This window comes from Crassostrea angulata, chromosome 2 (genome assembly GCF_025612915.1).
Source record: "Crassostrea angulata isolate pt1a10 chromosome 2, ASM2561291v2, whole genome shotgun sequence".
Taxonomy (NCBI): Eukaryota; Metazoa; Mollusca; class Bivalvia; order Ostreida; family Ostreidae; genus Magallana; species Magallana angulata.
In genome coordinates this window covers 70,104,512-70,122,830 of record NC_069112.1, presented here as the reverse complement: position 1 = coordinate 70,122,830, position 18,319 = coordinate 70,104,512, and the positions used below count along the sequence as shown (strand labels likewise).

The 18,319-nt window shown below is 35.6% G+C and overlaps 1 protein-coding gene and 2 pseudogenes across 1 annotated transcript; all 3 read right to left on the bottom strand.

Annotated features, from left to right (window-relative positions):
• Positions 1 to 1,632: 1,632 nt before the first annotated feature.
• LOC128171122 (uncharacterized) lies at positions 1,633 to 2,182 on the bottom strand (annotated as a pseudogene).
• Positions 2,183 to 10,774: 8,592 nt separating this feature from the next.
• LOC128174800 (uncharacterized) lies at positions 10,775 to 11,380 on the bottom strand. The gene is made up of 2 exons (XM_052840254.1): positions 11,006 to 11,380; positions 10,775 to 10,856 (listed from the first exon to the last, which is right to left on the bottom strand). The coding sequence occupies exons 1-2, from the start codon at positions 11,335 to 11,337 to the stop codon at positions 10,775 to 10,777; spliced, it is 414 nt and encodes a 137-aa protein (XP_052696214.1). The 5' UTR covers positions 11,338 to 11,380.
• Positions 11,381 to 11,411: 31 nt separating this feature from the next.
• LOC128174799 (uncharacterized) lies at positions 11,412 to 17,454 on the bottom strand (annotated as a pseudogene).
• Between the last annotated feature and the right edge of the window lie 865 nt (positions 17,455 to 18,319).

Here is an 18,319-nt window from a genome sequence, read left to right as displayed (position 1 = left end):
ACGACATTTAATTATACAACCTTTGCTTGTAAAATGGCGAGTTAAGAATGAAGTTTTATTTTGATTGAAAACAAGATTATATACGAATAGACTACGTCATAGAAAATTTCATAACGTTAACATCTAGAAAATCCAATTAACAATAGACCATTGAATTTCCGTTCTTGATCACGGGTATCAATTTCACATTGATTGTTCTTGATCACGGGTATCAATTTCACATTGATCCATTGTTTTACACCTACCGGTGGTCAGACAATAGCCCATTGTTTTCCCCCTCTCTACAGCCGCACGCGCCAAGAACAATAGCTCCATTGTTGTCATTTCAGTTAATTCATTTAAACAAACAATGATAGTAATCCAATAAAATTTAATCAAAATTGTTTTCAACATGTAAATAGGATGCACAGTCTATCTGACTATAGCGCACTGTCCTTTTTGTCTTTCTGTCCTTTAATTCTTGGAGCTAAAAATCAAAGAAAAATCCTTTAAATGTATAGTATAGAGAAATCTGAAATAAAACATTTGACTTAAGATCTGAGGTAGTAAGACGGCGGAGTTATCAGAAGAGACTTTGGGGGGGGGGGGGGGGGGGGGGCATCGTGCGGGGTCGGCCACCCTTTGCCCCAATTGGCAGCGGTCTGTCTTGATCCGTTTTTCCCGTGGCAGTCGATTCCATCATTTCCAGCTGTTAAACAAAATATATTTAAAATGTTTTTCTATATATATATCTATATATGAAAAGGCTTTTAAGAGGTCTCTTTTTATTGTTACGATCAATTAGGTTAACTTCTGTACATACACGCTCTTTGGGGCGGGTTTCCTCGTCCCGTGGCTGGGGGTTTTCGACATCACTCCGCCTCCCTCCCCCCTCCTCACTGGGACGCGGCATTCAATGCCAAAATGGCTTAAGATGGATCGTAGGATCCATCCCAGGAGGAGGAGGAGCACCATAACCACAGCAGAGACTGCCAGGCCATAGGCATCTTGGACTGTAATAAAATTAAAAACAAAAATTAATTATAAATACGCTGTACATGAACACAATAGCATACTTTATATTTAAACTCCACCTGGGGCCACTCTACTTAATTTATAATTTAAGAAATGAATTAACTACTTACATGCTGATCTACAACATCAGGTTTCGTATCATGCAAAACAAAAATCAAAATTGAAACAAATTGGAAAAGAAAAACACGTACATGCGAAATATCACATTTATTTCTACAATCCAAATACATGTAGAAACGAGAACACAAAAATAAGAGTACATGCATATTACAGAAATACAATATTAAATATATTCTGAATCAAGTTCGTCCATTTTGATATTAGTGTCATGAACAGAGGTTTTTAATCTGTTGAAATTATTGTGTTCCTCTATGATGTCGCTGGTCATGCGATTAAAACCGTTTTTCTTTTTTTGCCGTTGATTATAAATGCATGCGAGAATAACTATGGGTATTGCCAATAAACTCAAGAAGTAATAAACACATTTACTTTGTTTATCGTTCGTGTTAGTCCTCTCTGCAGGGTAGGATATAGAAACAAGGGTGGATGTAATGACTGTGGAAATGTGGACTGTGGAAGTAGTTGTGGGAGTGATGGATGTTAGATCCTGTGTACTGATTACGGGGGTGGATGTGCTTGGGTGTGTGAGAGTAGAATCGGTAGATGTTTGATCCTGTGTGCTAATTTCGGGGGTGGATGTGTGCGGTGTGTGAGAGTAGATCCGATAGGTGTTTGATCCTGTGTACTAATAACGGGGGTGGATATGCGTGGGTGTGTGTGAGAGTAGAACCGGTAGATGTATGATCATGTGTGTCAGCAACGGGGGTGGAAGTTTGGGTGTGTGAGCGAGTGGCACGAGATGAACTTTGGACCTGTGTGTGAGTAACAGTGGACAATGTACGATGAGTGTGAGTATCAATGAGAACACCGGCGGATGTTCGCTTGCTGTCAGTTGTTACCGACGCGCTGATAGATGGAGGACTGGTATCTAAATAAATAATAATAAAAAAAAATCAACAACAACATAAAAACGAACAAGAAAAGAGATCGACCCAATTCCTTCCCCATGTAAAACTAAATAATTAACAAACAAAATAAACGAACAACAAAAATATAAAAATTATTACAGTAATATATAAAACTCACGCATAGACGACGTGTCAGTCATTGTGATCGTTGTTTGGTCTGAAAAAAAAATTCAAATCCATTCTCAAAAATGCATTAAAACCGTAAATATTCGCACAAGATTGATTATACATTAACATGTTTTTTCAAATATAGAAAGGAGGAATAGGTTTGCTTCCGCCTGCCCCCCCCCCCCCCTTGTAATTTTTTCCGGCTCTGTACGTTAACATAAAAATACAAATAAAGTTCAAAACTTGAAACTAACCATACTTTGAATATAATAATTACAAGTAATGATACAAAAAATGCAATTATATACCAGAGCAAATCACCTCTTCTCCCACGAAGTGACAGGGCATGATTGATTTTTTTTTGTAAATTGTACATGGTCAGCAGAATATTATGTAAGTCAAGGCTGCGTGCAAATTTCTTGATGGTCACCAGTATCTTTACAGGTCTAGGATTGGCCAAGAGTGACAGGAGGCGGAGTTTTCCCATACAACGATACCGCATACTTTTGAGAAAGAAAGAAAAGGATAGAAAGAACAATTATTCACACAGGTGATAAACCGTGTTTAGCAACGTGGAGTTGAAAGGAAGGAAGAAGTGAAAGAAAGACAAGATTTTTTTACCTGCACAATACAGGGGTTTTTCCGAAGTATCCAGAAGAATAATTAGGGCCCCGCAAGGATTTGCGGGTGCCCTATAGTAATCACTCTGTCCGTCCGTCCTTCTGTCCGTCCGTCTGTCACTCTTCCGTCCACAAATTTCCTGTTTTTTTCTAATAACTTTTTTTATGGTTGCCCAATCAAGTTCAAATTTGGTATGGTAGTTCAGTAGGCAGAAATACATATTTTGATGCTAAGTTTGGTTCTCTATGTCTTCTGGTTTGGAGCTGGGGTGGTGGGGTAGATTCCTAACTATGCATAAGAAGAATGGGCAAAGAGAGATAACTGCTGAGAATGAATGGGCAAAGAGAGATAACTGCTGAGAATGTTACCATTGTATACATGGAAGGCTGTGCAATATTTGTCCTTTGGGATTAATTAACCTTCCACAGGAAGAAAATCCTAAGCTTTATCTTTATCTGTCACATTGAGATTAATTACTGCACTGCCTGTGTCTGCAAATGAACTTTGTTTTGAAGTTAAGGTCAATTTTGAATGACGTGTAGTATTGTGTACATTCTTTGAAATATGGATTTAAAATAAAATATTCATATTTTATTTTGGTTAAAATACCGTACACAATGATTTATAATAATTTTATTGAATAGAGGCAAAGCCTAGGTATCATTGCATTGGTATCAATTCTTTGTTTTTTTAACAAATTTTATTTCATCCCATGTTAACCCACTTTATCCCGTGGATATGACTTTTGATATCCCACAGTTGTGACATTACAATGGGATTTGCCTAGGCATAATGAAGTAAAATAATGTAGAGATTTATAAACAGTGTAAACATTGATTGCGGTGTATAAAATATGGGATAAATAGAATCTCATGATTTGTAGTATAATATGATTTTTATCCAACTTGTATGTTTTATCCCCTCACTAAGGCTCAAGAAAAAAACACTTTAATTGTTGGATGAAAATCATATCCAACTACAAATCACGAGATCCTATATATTCCAGTTCTTTACATCTTCTGCCGGGCATTTATTTTTCATCATTGTTAATATAAAGAGGATGGAATTCAAAGTTTTTTTCACTTCTCTATATTAATTGTCATAGCGGGGCCCTTCCTGACTGGTCAGTTTTCTAGTTTCTTTAATATTATTTTCAAAGCAGAAATGTGCATAGTGTTCAACTGGTCGGCAGCCGGGTCCTGCGATCATTAATACTTACGCTTTTCTCTCAAAAGTTTGCGCAGTATTCCTTTTCACTCTTGTTTGAATAAATGTTGTCTTTGAAATAATACTTGTACAATATATAAATAGTGCCTGTTTGGGAGGGTAACAGTTGAAATACAAACCCCGAGAAAATCATTGTCAATCTCCGCTTCGCGTCGGTTGACAATTGTTTTTTAGTGATGTCAATTTCAACTGTTACCCTCCCCAACAGGCTCTATTTTTTTTATTGTACTGAATGTCTTAATTTTAGAATTTTTTTTACTGCTTTTATATAGAAATGACGTGATTATAACGGCGAACCGTACGCGCATGTAACAATTCGTACTGTCGGTCCGTTGCCAAGCGTGTTGCTAACGCTGAAGGTAATAGAAATGATTATCAACTCCGTCTAAATCAATCAGATTTCAGTATCTAACATGGAAGTATAATAATAAAAACTTGTATAGTGCGAATATGGATATAGAAATATCCCAGGTATAGCGGTGGTATTTAGTTTATTTTACCCGCACTTTCTAAAGAAAGTTCGGGTATATTGTTGCTACCCTGTTCCGTCCGTCCGTCTGTCCGTCCGTCCGTCCGTCCGTCCGTCTGTCACGTTTTACTTTCTCAAACTGCTCTTACATCTTATAAGCCAGCAAACTGAACTCTTGGAGTTTGATTTGGGGTATCATGTTGTTTTGTAAAAAGGTTTCAAAATTTCTCTGTTAGTCCTGGGGGTCAAATAATTGGTAAAAAATGACGTTTTTTCACAAAAAACCTTCTTCCTCGAACTCCTCCTACATTTTCAACAGTAGACAAATCATCTTTTGGAATATGTTTTAGGGTATCCTATAGATGCGCAATAAGGTTTCGGAATTTTCAATTTTGTCCTGGGGGTCATTTAATGGCTGAAAAATGACGGTTTTTTTTTTACAAAAAAACTGGTTTCAAAAACGTCATTTTTTTTGGCAGTAGCCAAATGATCTTCTAGAATATGATTGGGGGTGTCATATTGAGGCGTGATCAGGTTCCAGAATTTTTTTTTAGTAAGGGGATCAGTGGGCAACAAAAAATGACGTTTTTTTGCAAAAAAAAATGTAGTTCCCAGAACTCCTCTTACAACTTTCGGAGTAGATACGTCATCTCTTGGGATATAATTGGGGCTGTCCTGTAGATGTGCAATAAGGTTTTAAAAATTTAAATTTCATCCAGGGAGTCAAATAGTAGCAGAAAATTGACGTTTATCACTAAAAAAAAAAACATTGATCCAAGAGCTCCTCTTATGATTTAATGGATAGACAATCATATCCTGGGATATGATAGGGACTGTTCTATAGATGTGCAGTAAGGTTTTAAAAATTTAAATTTCATCCAGGGAGTCAAAAAGTAGCAGAAAATTGACGTTTATCACTTAAAAAAACATAGATCCTAGAACTCCTTTTATGATTTAATGGATAGACACATCATATCTTGGGATATGATAGGAACTGTTCCATAGATGTGCATTACGGTTTTGAAAAATTAAATTTAACCCTGAGGCCCACTACCTACAGGTACATACCTTTTGATGCCCTTTAAGGATCAAGAATATATATGGTTAAGGGGTGGGGATCTCAACCGTTTTCGAGATATTCGTGCACTTCCTGTTCAAGGGGGGTCATGACCACCCCCGGGGCCCATGACCTACATACCGTTTGATGCCCCTTGACACAAGGAACAAGAATATATATGGTTTAAGGGTGGGGATCTCAACTGTTTTGAAGATATTAAGGGACTTGCTATTTGAGGGGGTCAGGACCACCCACAGGGCCCATGACCTACATAACATTTGATGCCCCTTGACATCAGAAACATGAATATATAAGGTTTAGGGGTCGTGATTATAACAGTTTCTAAGATATATGGTAATTTCAAATTCCTGGGGGATGGGGATGACCCCAGGGGTCAGATCTAATAAACCCTATATATTGCCAGTAACAGCCAATATATGATTATGAAAACCCTATATTATTATCTTTGTCCGTTTTCAAGTTACCATTTACAATAGAGTCTACGATTCTTCCTACAAGGTTCAATGTTAGACCCCACACCCTTTTGACACCCCCCTCCCCCCCTCCCCCGAAAAGTGATTGTCTAACCCAAAATGAGAAAAATCAAACCAGGGTGCACAACTAGTTATGCAGGCCTATCATATCCTAGAGTTTTGTACAATTCTGTTGCCATCTCTGAGAAACAAGTTCAGAGCAGGAAAGAAGAAAAAGAAGATGAAGAATAATAATACATGTATTAAGAACCGTACAAAAACAATAAGTCTCCAAATTTCATTCGTGAGACTTAATAATAAAGATTAAATATAGATAGGATCATCAAACATAAATAATTTAAAGATAATTGACAATTTCTGATTCTAACGGGGTCAGGATGACCCCTTAGGGTCATGACTTACATGCCATAATGATCTGATGCGCCTGCATGACCTAATGAGGAATAATATCTTTCAATTGGATTAAGGTGGGGATCTCAATGGTTTTTATGATATTTAATAATTTCTGGAAGAGCACTTGGGATCATTACCTATATACCATCTTAAATGCCTTGAACAAAGAAACAATAATATAATATGTACATGATATATGATTCAATTTAAGAACCCGGCCAGATAGAGATCAATCATCTGTTTTGTAATACTTCCTAGTATGTATATATACTTGTACATGTATTAGTTTGTGTTTTGTTCTATAATATTAATGTTCATGACTGTAGTATGGCTTAGTCTTATTTTAAATTACATTAAAGAATTGTCAAATATATGACTTGGAACCCCCACTCCCAAACAAACTCAAATATAAACTGATCTCCCCCCCCCCCCTCCCTTGTCGAATGATCTATTAAAATCAAAATATAATTTGGGTGTCTAAAAACTTTTATAAACTGGTAAAAAATGTTATTCTTAAAAAAAAATTATATTTCACCTTGCATAATTGACAAATGATCTATTGAGATATGATCAGAGGTCATATTTCTACCTTTGGATCAATAAGTAGTATTCATTGACAAGTTAAAAGTAATAACAATAAATGATTCAAATTATAAATGTTTATACTCCACATTCCCCCCCCCCCCCCCAAATTATCTAACCTGGTTATAAAGATTCAGTCTTCTTAATACATTCTTACATGTGTACAGTAGCAAATTTTAAATCATTTCTTGATTGCTTTTTCTCTCGTGATTCACATTAACATTTTGGAAATTGCTTAATTCAATTTTTAAGATTCATAAACAAAATGTTATATGCATCACTTCCATGTGTATTCGCCTATTTGGGGCAATTGTAAAGTCTCCTAAACAAAGCAGTGACATCATTAGGCTAGGAATTACCCACATGGATCAAACACTACTGTATAACATATGAATTAAGCTAAAATACATTATTATTTCTAGTTCTAAAATGTCAGGGTGTCTCCAAGGGGGCATAATCTATATACAATTTTACGCACAATTAATGACTATAGTTTAGGGATGAGGATCTCAGAAGTTAACAAAATATACAGTGTATCATATCATTTCCTATTTCATAAAGGCGGGGCGGGGGGGGGGGGGGGGTTAAAGACAACACCTGGGGATCATTAATGTACTTTACACCATTTGATGCATCATAATGACATTAGAAGATATTTTGTATTTTCCTGTTTCATGGGGTCAGCTAGAACAGTCCCATAAGGTCATGACCTTCATTGTATTTGATGCATTATAAAACATTAAGAAAGAAATACTCCTTCCTTCCTATTATAACTCATATAAAAATGATAAGTGTCTACACCTACTTACATGTAATACACAAATTTAATAAGAAATTGTTTATACAGGGTCAATATGGGGTCAACTCAATAGTGCATGCAGTTTGACAAATGAAAAAAAATAACTTTTGCAACTAAAATGATAGAAACTTTACAAATGCGATAGGATAGGTAACGATGATAAGCTCATTTAAATATTAAAAGATGATGATACAGTATGCTGTCAAAGGGAGATCACATTTAGAAAGTGAAAGTAGAACTTACATGTATGTATGCTGGCATCTCATTATATTGTGCTACTGCTACTACATGTATTATGCTTACCTATATTGGTCAGCATCATAATGATAATCCAATTAAAACACAATAATGAATTCCTTTAGCTGATCTTAACTAATATATTAATCCTTTTCTGCATACGGAAAACACAGACATGTATGTATGGGTGTTGCTAAAACGTGGCACGGAAAACGGAACGGAAAGCGGAACGGAATGGAAAATATCATCACGTTTATCGCTTAAAAAGGGTATAGTCTGGCCAGAAACGATTTACTTTGTATCTTTTATGTATATCTAATGAATGATTATCAACATGTTGTTATCTTATTAATATTCATATGAATGTCTATCAATTATAGCATTGTATTCATTCGGCTTTAGTTGAGTACGAAACGGAAAAATCAAATGTATATATACGAATTGTGAAACATTATCATGATTAAACGAGCAAATTAGCTATAACTTTTTACTTATTTTTCTTATATGGTATTGCTGGCATATCAGCGTTACGTATGCAGTTAGTGAAAGCGTTTTATACGTGTTTTGAGTATTTTTATATTTCAAATATAATGCACATATATACTTACATCAAAATTGAATTTTCGGTGTTCTAGACGATCTTTTATCATACAAACGATACAGTATCATTGAGATGGAAGAAAAAAAAACGTAGGACTGACGACATTAAAAATTAAAATACAGTAAACATTAAAATACCCGGTAATTTGTGAAACTAGTAATTTGTGAAACTAGTATTTTTAGCAATGCAATTTTGTTTACGTTTGCATTACTAAGCAGTTGATTTTTCCAGCAGCTATATACATATGATCCGAATAGAGAGCTCTAGACGTTGCCTGGTTTGATTTTCCAATTATATATTTGGCCTATAGTCTGTCGATCCAAAATATTCCTGCAGCACATTTGGACGATTTATAATTGAAAATGTTGACATCTTTTCTCCATTTGAAAGTCACTCAGAAGACTTTGCACAATTTTTCAACACTATTATCCGGGTCTGTTGAAATGCAAAACCCCGTAAACTTCTTTATTTTTAGCCGTGTATTTATATCAGCTAGAGAGGACGTTTTAAAGAAAGAATAATGAGAATGTTTAATGCTTCTAAAAGAGAATCGCGTGAACCCTGAGGTATATAAAAATATACAGCAAAAAGTGAATCGAGGATATTTTGGGACAGAATATAGTGGTCAATGCATGTACTGTTAATTTTGAGGAAATAAATATTCTTGAATAAATAATCTGATATCTTTCAAAACAAATTAAAAAGGTACATAAAGTATATCGTTTTAGCATGATTAACAAATCTATGAGGTAAATAACATTAGATAAGATTTTCCGTTTTCCCTTCCGTTCCGCTCTCTGTTCCGTTTTCCGTTCCGCGTTTTAGCAACACCCATGTATGTATACACGTGAACCCATCTAATCGAAGAGCTGGGTAAAACTAGTACCCGCTAATGAGACATGCAGACCTGTGTTGTGTACGTAACTTCAGACAAAGATCATTCATTTGTAACATGCATGTATTTTTATGACCTATTCTTCAAATCCACTTTCACTATTTTATTAGGAAAATAACAGCTTTAAGGTGGTGCAGAACACCTGCATATTGTGATGTACATGTATACTTTCTATTGAGATAAACAATAACGTATATTAAATATTGATTAAATATTTACCCCCCAAATAATGTTACCTAACATTGAAGCGCAATGGGTAGAGTATTTACATGTCTGTAAGAGCATTGGGGTCCAAGGTGTATTTTGGTAATTTTACAATTGATATAAATGAATTTTCATGTGGGGGGGGGGGGGGGGTCTGGACCCCTCACTCCCACCCCTTCTCTAAATCTGTGCACACGATGATGTTCATGTAGGCACACAGCAGCAAATCTGAAACCGGCAACCGCCACGGGGTGGGTGCATAAATTTTAATTGTATTACCAGAGCTTGCATATAGTCTTCATTTTTAATTAAACTGGTACAAAACAGTGTTATTTAGGGGCAAACACATGGTGCGGGTATTACTGTCTAATGACAGCATCTAGTTTTATGTTGATTCCCTTGTAAAATTTGTAACAAATGTGGTGGTTATAATGAATGTGGATATTTCAAATTTACAAATATAGCAAACTATATTTTGAAACAATGTTTTATATTGAAAAATTGTTCAATGCAGTTGAGTCTGAATTCCGTGAGTTAGAAACCATTTTGTTCTCACAAGGAGTGGTATTTCTTGTCAGGAAGGTCAGTTGAAAGAAGCAGATTTTCCCACGAAGTTTACAATAGGGCGGAGTTTTACAGACACATTGTATTAAACCCCTCGTTTATAGGATTTTTTTCTATTACTGTAAAAAAGAATATTCGCACTTAAACGAGACTATATCGCTATAAGGTAATTGTTCCCAACCTGTTTAAGCCATTAAGTACAGGAGAAAGTTGTTATCAGATCACTTTTGACATTGCAAGTATTGGCTCTAGCACAAAAATGATACTCCATAGCCATTTTCTAGGACTTTGCTTTAATGCCAATGTATACATGTTTTTATATTACCTGTATATATTTTATATAGCAACAAGAGTAAAATGGTCCAAACAGGAAGAAAAAGAAGTCAAGGAATATCTTTCTGACTGTTACAAATCCAAAACATTACCTGGTATGAAAATGTGCCTACGACTTATTGAAAGCAACAAAAAGGCCGCAGAAGTATTATGGAAAAGACAATGGGAGACCATTAAGAATTTTTTTTTGAATGACCTCACTTTGCTGCCTTCTCACATAGTCCTTCACCCTATTTGAAAAACAGAAAAATAAATATATTAATATCAAGCTCAACAAATAAAGCATTTTATTTTGTTCAATGTTTTATCATGAAATTCAAAAGAAACATGGGGTGATCCATATCAAAATGATTAAAAAAGAAAGAAAAGTTGAATATACCTGATACCCTCTATTTCGCCAGATCGACGTTTGTTATACAGCAACAATCTAGCCTGAGATACTTCTGCAGCAAATCTGAAGTTCTGTGGCGTTGTGCTCTTTTCATCGAAGTTCTTGATGTCATTAAGGATCTTTTCCCGAATTTTGATAATGTCCTCTGGCTCAGGGATACTTTTTTCTTTGTTGAAGCTACGAACTTGAAGTGTGACTGTTGCTAATTTTGTGACTTTCGTGGACCATTCGAATTTCATGAACTTGAGGAAGCTCTTACTGTCATTAGCTGCTGTTTTATCTTTGCTTTTGATTCCCTCTGCCCATTTTACACTTAACATCCGTTTTATCTCGTAGCCTAGCCTTATAGCTGTTAAGGGGGCTTTCAAGTCATCAAAACCAGGTGAGGCAGTTATCAATGCTCCCTTTGCAATATGTCAAAATTTTCTGGGCGCAACAAGTCAGACATAGATAAATTAGAGTCCAACAGGTCCCTGGCGTTTAACAACAGTCTTGAAGCTTCTCTCATCCTAGAGGAAGTATAATATTTTCTTTTTAATTTATTTTCAATGTTTCTGCACATCCACGTATTTCCAAGGCATATAATAAGAGGATCTTGTTGAGCAGTTTTAGAAATAATGTCATTAGTCACTATGGGAAAGACTTCGTTTATTAAGGCTTTGCTGGCTTTGCTTTGAAGCTTTCCACAAAGATACAAACTCTGAACCCGCAATTTTTTTTTACTACTAGTTCTTTCATTGTCATTTTTCGCTGGACATACTCTCTGATAGTTTAAGCCATTGGAAACAGCCAGGACATGGTCCATAGTCTTCTAGTTTTACTTGTTTTTGCTGTCTTCTCCACAAAATTAGCTCCCCTTTACCTTCTGCAATAACCTGTTCGTTGTGATTGTGGTCCCCACGGTTACGTAGAATATTCCAAAGAATCTGTTTTTCCTTTTTAGTTCCACTGAAATCCATTATTTCTCTCACTTGAGGTTCATTTTTGTGTATCTGTTGGTAGTGCTTGGAGATATTTGTTAGTACTTTGCTGCAGTATGCACAAGCATGTACTTGGTCATAAATGTTTGTTTTGGACAACTCTCTGACATAAATGTCATCATCATCTTCTGCACATTGATTCTCTTCAGAAGACGTGTCTGACTTCTCATCACCTTCCTCATTACAGGAGACTTCTTTTCGTCTATTGAAATTCTTCACAAGTTTGGAGTCAAGTGTTCCTCCATCTGTGTTAGGCATACTCAAACATGGATAGACATCACTCATTGCATCCTCACCTTCCGAAGACTTGCTGTCACTTACGACCTCCTCAATAATAACTTTTCTTTTCTTTGCAATTACTCTGGATTTTTGTCCTTTTCTTTTGTTTGGGCTATTCCTCTGTTGTTTTTTTTAGGAATCCAAACGTATGATTCATTGTGATCTCCTGATGAGACAACAGGGTCATGACCACTGTCCTCATCTAAATTGTTGCACCAGTTTTCCTTCTGGTTAAATGCCAAGGATCATTTTCTTTTTTTCTGTCTGACTGTCAATATTTTGTTAGAATGCTCTGTATCATATTCATCTTCACATGGGATGTAAGAAGGATCATCAGATACTGAGCAGCAAGAACTAATGTCGTCAAGAACCAAAATTGAATTGATGAGTTCTAAATCCTCCTTGTTATTCAGCTCCTCAATAATAAAAGAATTACTGACTTCCTGTTCGAGAGCATTACCATTATGCTCATTAAGCAAAGGATGATTCTGATGAACTTCATCATTTAGATCTTTTTTGTCTGAAGTATGTTGGCCAAGTTCTAAGTCACCACCACCCTCATCCTCGTCACAAGAAGCACATTGGCTATGTTTCTTGCCTTTGGAAGCAGATGTGCACAATTTCTTGTTGCAGAGAGCAGGTGTGCTAAGTTCCTTGTCACTAGGAGCAGATGTGCTGAGCTTCTTGTCCCTTGAAACAGACGTGCTGAGTTCTTTGTCGCTAGAAGCAGACATGATGAGTTTCTTGTCACTAGAAGCAGACTTGCTGAGTTCCTTGTCCAGAGGAGAAGATGTGCCGAATTCCTCAAACCTGGTAACTGGTGTGCTCCGTTCCATGTTGCTAGGCATAGACGTGCTGAGTTCCTTGTCGCAAGGAGCAGGTGTGCTGGATTCCTTTGCACTGGAAGCAGGTGTGCCGAGTTCCTTGACATAAAGGGCTGGTGTGATGATATCCTTGATGCTAGGAGCAGGTGTGCTGAGGACCTTGATGCAAGGAGCAGGTATGCCAAGTTTCTTGTTGCTAGGAGCAGGTGTGACAAGTTCCTTATAACTAGAGGCAGATGTGCTGAGCTCCGTGTCGCAAGGAGCAGGTATGCTGAGTTTCTCATCGCTGGGAACGGATGTGCTCAGTTCCATATCGCTAGGAGCAGATGTGTCAAGTTTCTTGTGGCTAGGAGCAGATGTGCTGAGTTCCTTATTGCTAGGAACAGGTTTGCCAAATTCCTTGTCGCTGAAAGCAATTGTATCGAGTTCCTTGACATTAAGGGCAGGTTTGCTAAGTGTGAAGAGCTCCTTGTCGCTAGAAGCAAACGTGCTGAGTTCATCATCGCTGGGAACAGGTGTGATCAGTTTCATGTCGCTAGTAGCAGACGTGCCGAGTGCCTTGTGGCTAGAAGCAGGTTTGCTGAGTACCTTGATGCACGGTGCAAGAGTGCCAAGTTTCTTGTTGCTTGGGCATGAAATGCTGAGTTCCATGACACTGGGAGCAGGTGTACTGAGTTCCTTTTCACTAGGAGCAGGTGTGCTGAGTTCCTTTTCACTGGGAGCAAGTGTGCTGAGTTCATTTGCACTAAGAGCAGGAGTACAACATTCCTTGACACTAAGAGTATGTGTTTTAAGAGCAGAAATTCCATCTTCTTTATCAATGGAAGCAGGTGTGCCATGTTCCTTCACATTAGGAGCAGGTGTGCCGTGTTCCTTCACACTAGGAGCAGGTGTGCCGCGTTTCTTCACATTAGGAGCAGGTGTGCCGCGTTCTTTCACACTAGGAGCAGGTGTATCGCGTTCCTTCACACTAGGAGCAGGTGTGCCGCGTTCCTTCACACTAGTGGCAGGTGTGCCGCGTTCCTTCACAATAGGAGCAGGTGTGCCGGGTTCCTTCACACTAGGAGCATGTGTGCCGTGTTCCTTCACACTAGGAGCAGGTGTGCCGAGTTTGTTGGGCTCTTTTCTTGCTTCTGCAAGATCGTGTCTATAATCTGTGATCAATGTTGGATTTTTTTTGGCCACTTTTACTGAAAGCAAACAGATATATGTGGTTAAATCCTATTAAATGGCCCTAGCTGACAGCTTAAAATTCTTTTGTGACTGCGAAAAAGAATACAATCTCATACAAACTAAACACTTTATGACATGCCTTTATCCTTTTGATAGACATAATGGAAACTAATAATAAAATTTCTAATTTTTAGAATAATAATATGTAAAAAATCTGTTTCTGATCAGTTAAATATTTAGTGTACTTGATTAGCTGATACGTTAACATTATCCTATTTGCAATAATTTTGGTTTCTTAATTGCATTCTTTTAAAAAAAACATGATTGATACAAATAAGACAACAATGTTTCTGTTAAATGTTTGAAAGCTGAATTGTACCCCCAAATGGTTTTGTTTGAACACCAAAAAAAATGTTCTTTGACTAGACTTTTTTTTAATTGTGGTCTTGATTGAAGGCCAAAAAATATATTAATGATAAAACTGGTGAATTTTTTATTATTGAAAACAAAGAGGAGGCAGAATAACTAACAAACCATTGTAATAACTATACCCCCTTTTCTTCATCCTAAGCCCCCCATCCCAAACAACTGCACTATATCTTACTTCAAATAATCATAACTGTGCAGCATAATATGAATTATCTTACATTGATACGTTGTTAGTACATGTATTACTCAATACAAAAACATTCAGAAAATGTTAGTAATAAACTCCAGAAACCCATAGACCATACAAAATGATCATAAAGTACTAAATAGAATACAATCAGAAATTACAAAAATAGAGTGCTTTGGCAGAAAAGGTGATATGGTTAAAAATAAATCTGAATACCAAACTTCATTTCAGTAAATGCAACCTCTGCGAAGAAAATGAACGGAAACTGTTAGTGGACTGACTTACACAGAGAGACAGAAGGACAGTAGCAAAGCAATTTGCCTTCCCTTCTTCAAATGGGGGCTTAAAACTAAATTATGTTATTAACAATACCAGATATCAAAATTCAAATTTGATTAAAGTAGAGCTGAAACGAATAAATACAATCTATATTCCAATATTCGCTACCGCTATTCTGTTTGTATTTGAATATTCGTAGATGTCATCTACTTAGTATGATGCACGTTTGATAGCTTATATCACTTTGTGATTGCATGTGTAGACTCCTTAAACACGCAAGTTCAATGTTGATACATAATGTCTAGGTGCACATTTTTTTAATGCAAATTGTATTTTAAAAAAATAACATGTCAATCAACTACAATCAACAAATTTATTAATACTGCAGTCTTCTCTCCTTAGACTCATAGGTAAACAATTTCAAAACTTTCCTCCGTGTTTGATTATAGTATTTGATAAAACCAAAAACAATTTCAATTATGGAATATATCTTTTAAAAACATATCGAAGATCATTGCAATATTCTCACACCTTAAGACACACTAGCTAAAGCATATTTAACAAATTATTTCTATAATTGGTTTAGTAAGGTACTTCACTCAATGTACTTGAATATAATTTTAATGTATGAAAGGGTCGCGGAAAGTACACACGGTCCAGCGTAAAAATTGTCCAACTTTGCAACTGAGTTTTTTGATATGATTATTTAGTTTTTACAAAACATTTGAAAACTTCATAATCTTCTATAATGATGTAGTCTGTTTAGTGTACGGCATTTTCATATGTCATTTGAAGCTATTTTCTAACTTTCTAAAAGATATTACGACAAAAACATGTCTATAAAAACGCCTGAAAAACAACCTTAGCTGAAATTCAAGGAAATCGATTGAAATCGTTTTCCAAACGCACATTGTCAAAATAAGTATATCTAAGTTTTAGTGTAACTTTTTTATCCTAAATATTTGTTGGATTTGAATTCACTGTTTGATATTTGGACTTTGTGTCATGCTTCTGCTTATTGTTACAGCCATTCAATATTTATTGCACCTTGTCAATGTTCTAATAGTAATTAAGTTCAAGATCATGAGAACAGAAGTTAACAAATTTTGTCTCACCACTGATTAAGCAAAATATAATCCACTAGATGAAACTCAATGAACAGTATTCTTAGTGCGTGTCTAATTCAGAATACATTATTAAATACATCACATATAACACCACTGGATACTTGTTTTTCATTTTGAACTTCCGAATCTGGTAAATTTTACATTTAAATAACAGTTAGTATATGAACCTTATAATACTTTACTATGAAGATTGCTTCTGTTTTATATATTAAAACGTGAAAGCATAAAAAACAATGACCCTAAGAAAAATTATAGTATACTTTATTTTTGAGAAAAAAATTAGATATATGTATCCTTATTAACAAATTCCTACTTTTTTTTAGTCTGTGTAATTTTTTTTACCCATGAGTCTGGCAGCAGTGATCATTCAATTTGGGGAAAAAACATCAAAATGAAACATTGCCTTTCTTCATTGGCATTGTTTCAGCATAATTAATTCTAAAGAATTAAAAAAAAAATGAAACAAAAAAAAAGAAACATTTATCCTTTTTAAGATCATATCTGTACTTTTAATGTTTTCCGGTAAAATTACTGGTGCAAGACATCAGTAAACATTGCAGCTTAGTCCTCACAACACGCTGCCGCCATGTTCTCTACTTTCGATTTATCACAGGAAGTAATAAATTTGATAACTCGTACAGCGATCTATTTTCTTTTGGCAAATATCATTTCATGCTCTTACCTTGGTACACCCTTTCTTCTTTTGGTATTTGATTCACCTGTGCATAATAAAAAACACAAATATATCTCTTTATTTATACTTAATGTTCGATATCCAACAAGAAATGGACATGCAATCTATCTATATTATATTATAATTCTTTTACCTAACTGTTTATACATCGTCGAATATCATACACGATGTTAATAAAGTACAAAAATTCATAATCTACTTTTACGACTTTTCAATATCATAAATAGTATAGTTTTCAATATATAGCTCGCTGCAAGTGGATCAAGACAGAGGAAATCCGAACTACACACGTCTCTTTGTTCCGATAATTATCCTAATGTAGAACATCATTACTTTAAAAAGTACAATATCGCTATGTTTAACAATTCAATAAATGTATCAAAGCAAGACTTATCTTTAAAGTATGAATAAATTAAGGAAACTTACTTTTGATCTTGACCTCGTGCTATGCCTTGCAGACGCCATTGCTGTTTTAGTGAAATCAAACGCTTTAAAGATCAAGATTTACGGAAGTTGATTTTCGGAACTCTCGGGAGTTATTACGACAACAGCGTAGTTAAGTTTAGTGTTCCGAGAGTATGATATAAAAGTGAATATACGATGCGTCCATAGAAGCAACTTTTTCAGACACTTTCTTGGACAAGACGCAGTGTCTAAGTTTTGTTGGGTACTAACTTTTATGTACCCAATTAAGGCATTTTAAGTAGATTAAGCGACACTTCCTCTTGGGTATACCCAATAAGAAAAATGTACCCAATTAGTACCAATTAGGTATAAAAAAAAAAACCCAATATATGCACTCTCGTAAACACGGAAGGACGGACAAGGTGATTCCTATGTACCCCCCCAAACTTCGTTTGCGGGGGGTATAATAAACCCTTTAACAGTTTAAGGTTAAGAATTGCCAAGTCAGCACTTTTTACATGTATATATATATTGCACGGTAAACCTGTTAAATTCATTCCGGCTCCCTGAAGAAACGAAAGTATGGAGGACCAGGCTACAACAAAAGTAAGAGTTGTTGTTAAAACGTGTTGGTATCTTTTTTCTATATAACTATTTATTTAATTTATAAACGGGTGAGTATGCAAACAAATGCGTTATATATATAAGTTTGTATGTTTAATTCATTTAGTATTGACGCTTGTCTCTATCAGTCTGATATATGTTTGATCAGTATTTCACAACTTTGCGTTTTCCTCGTATAATTGTTGTGTTGTCTTTTGGTGACATTTTTGCCTGAGAAGGCATAATTTACATCCAAACTGTATCAATAAATAAATATTTTTTTTCTATTTATTCATAGCATTTATTTTATGAATTTCAGAAT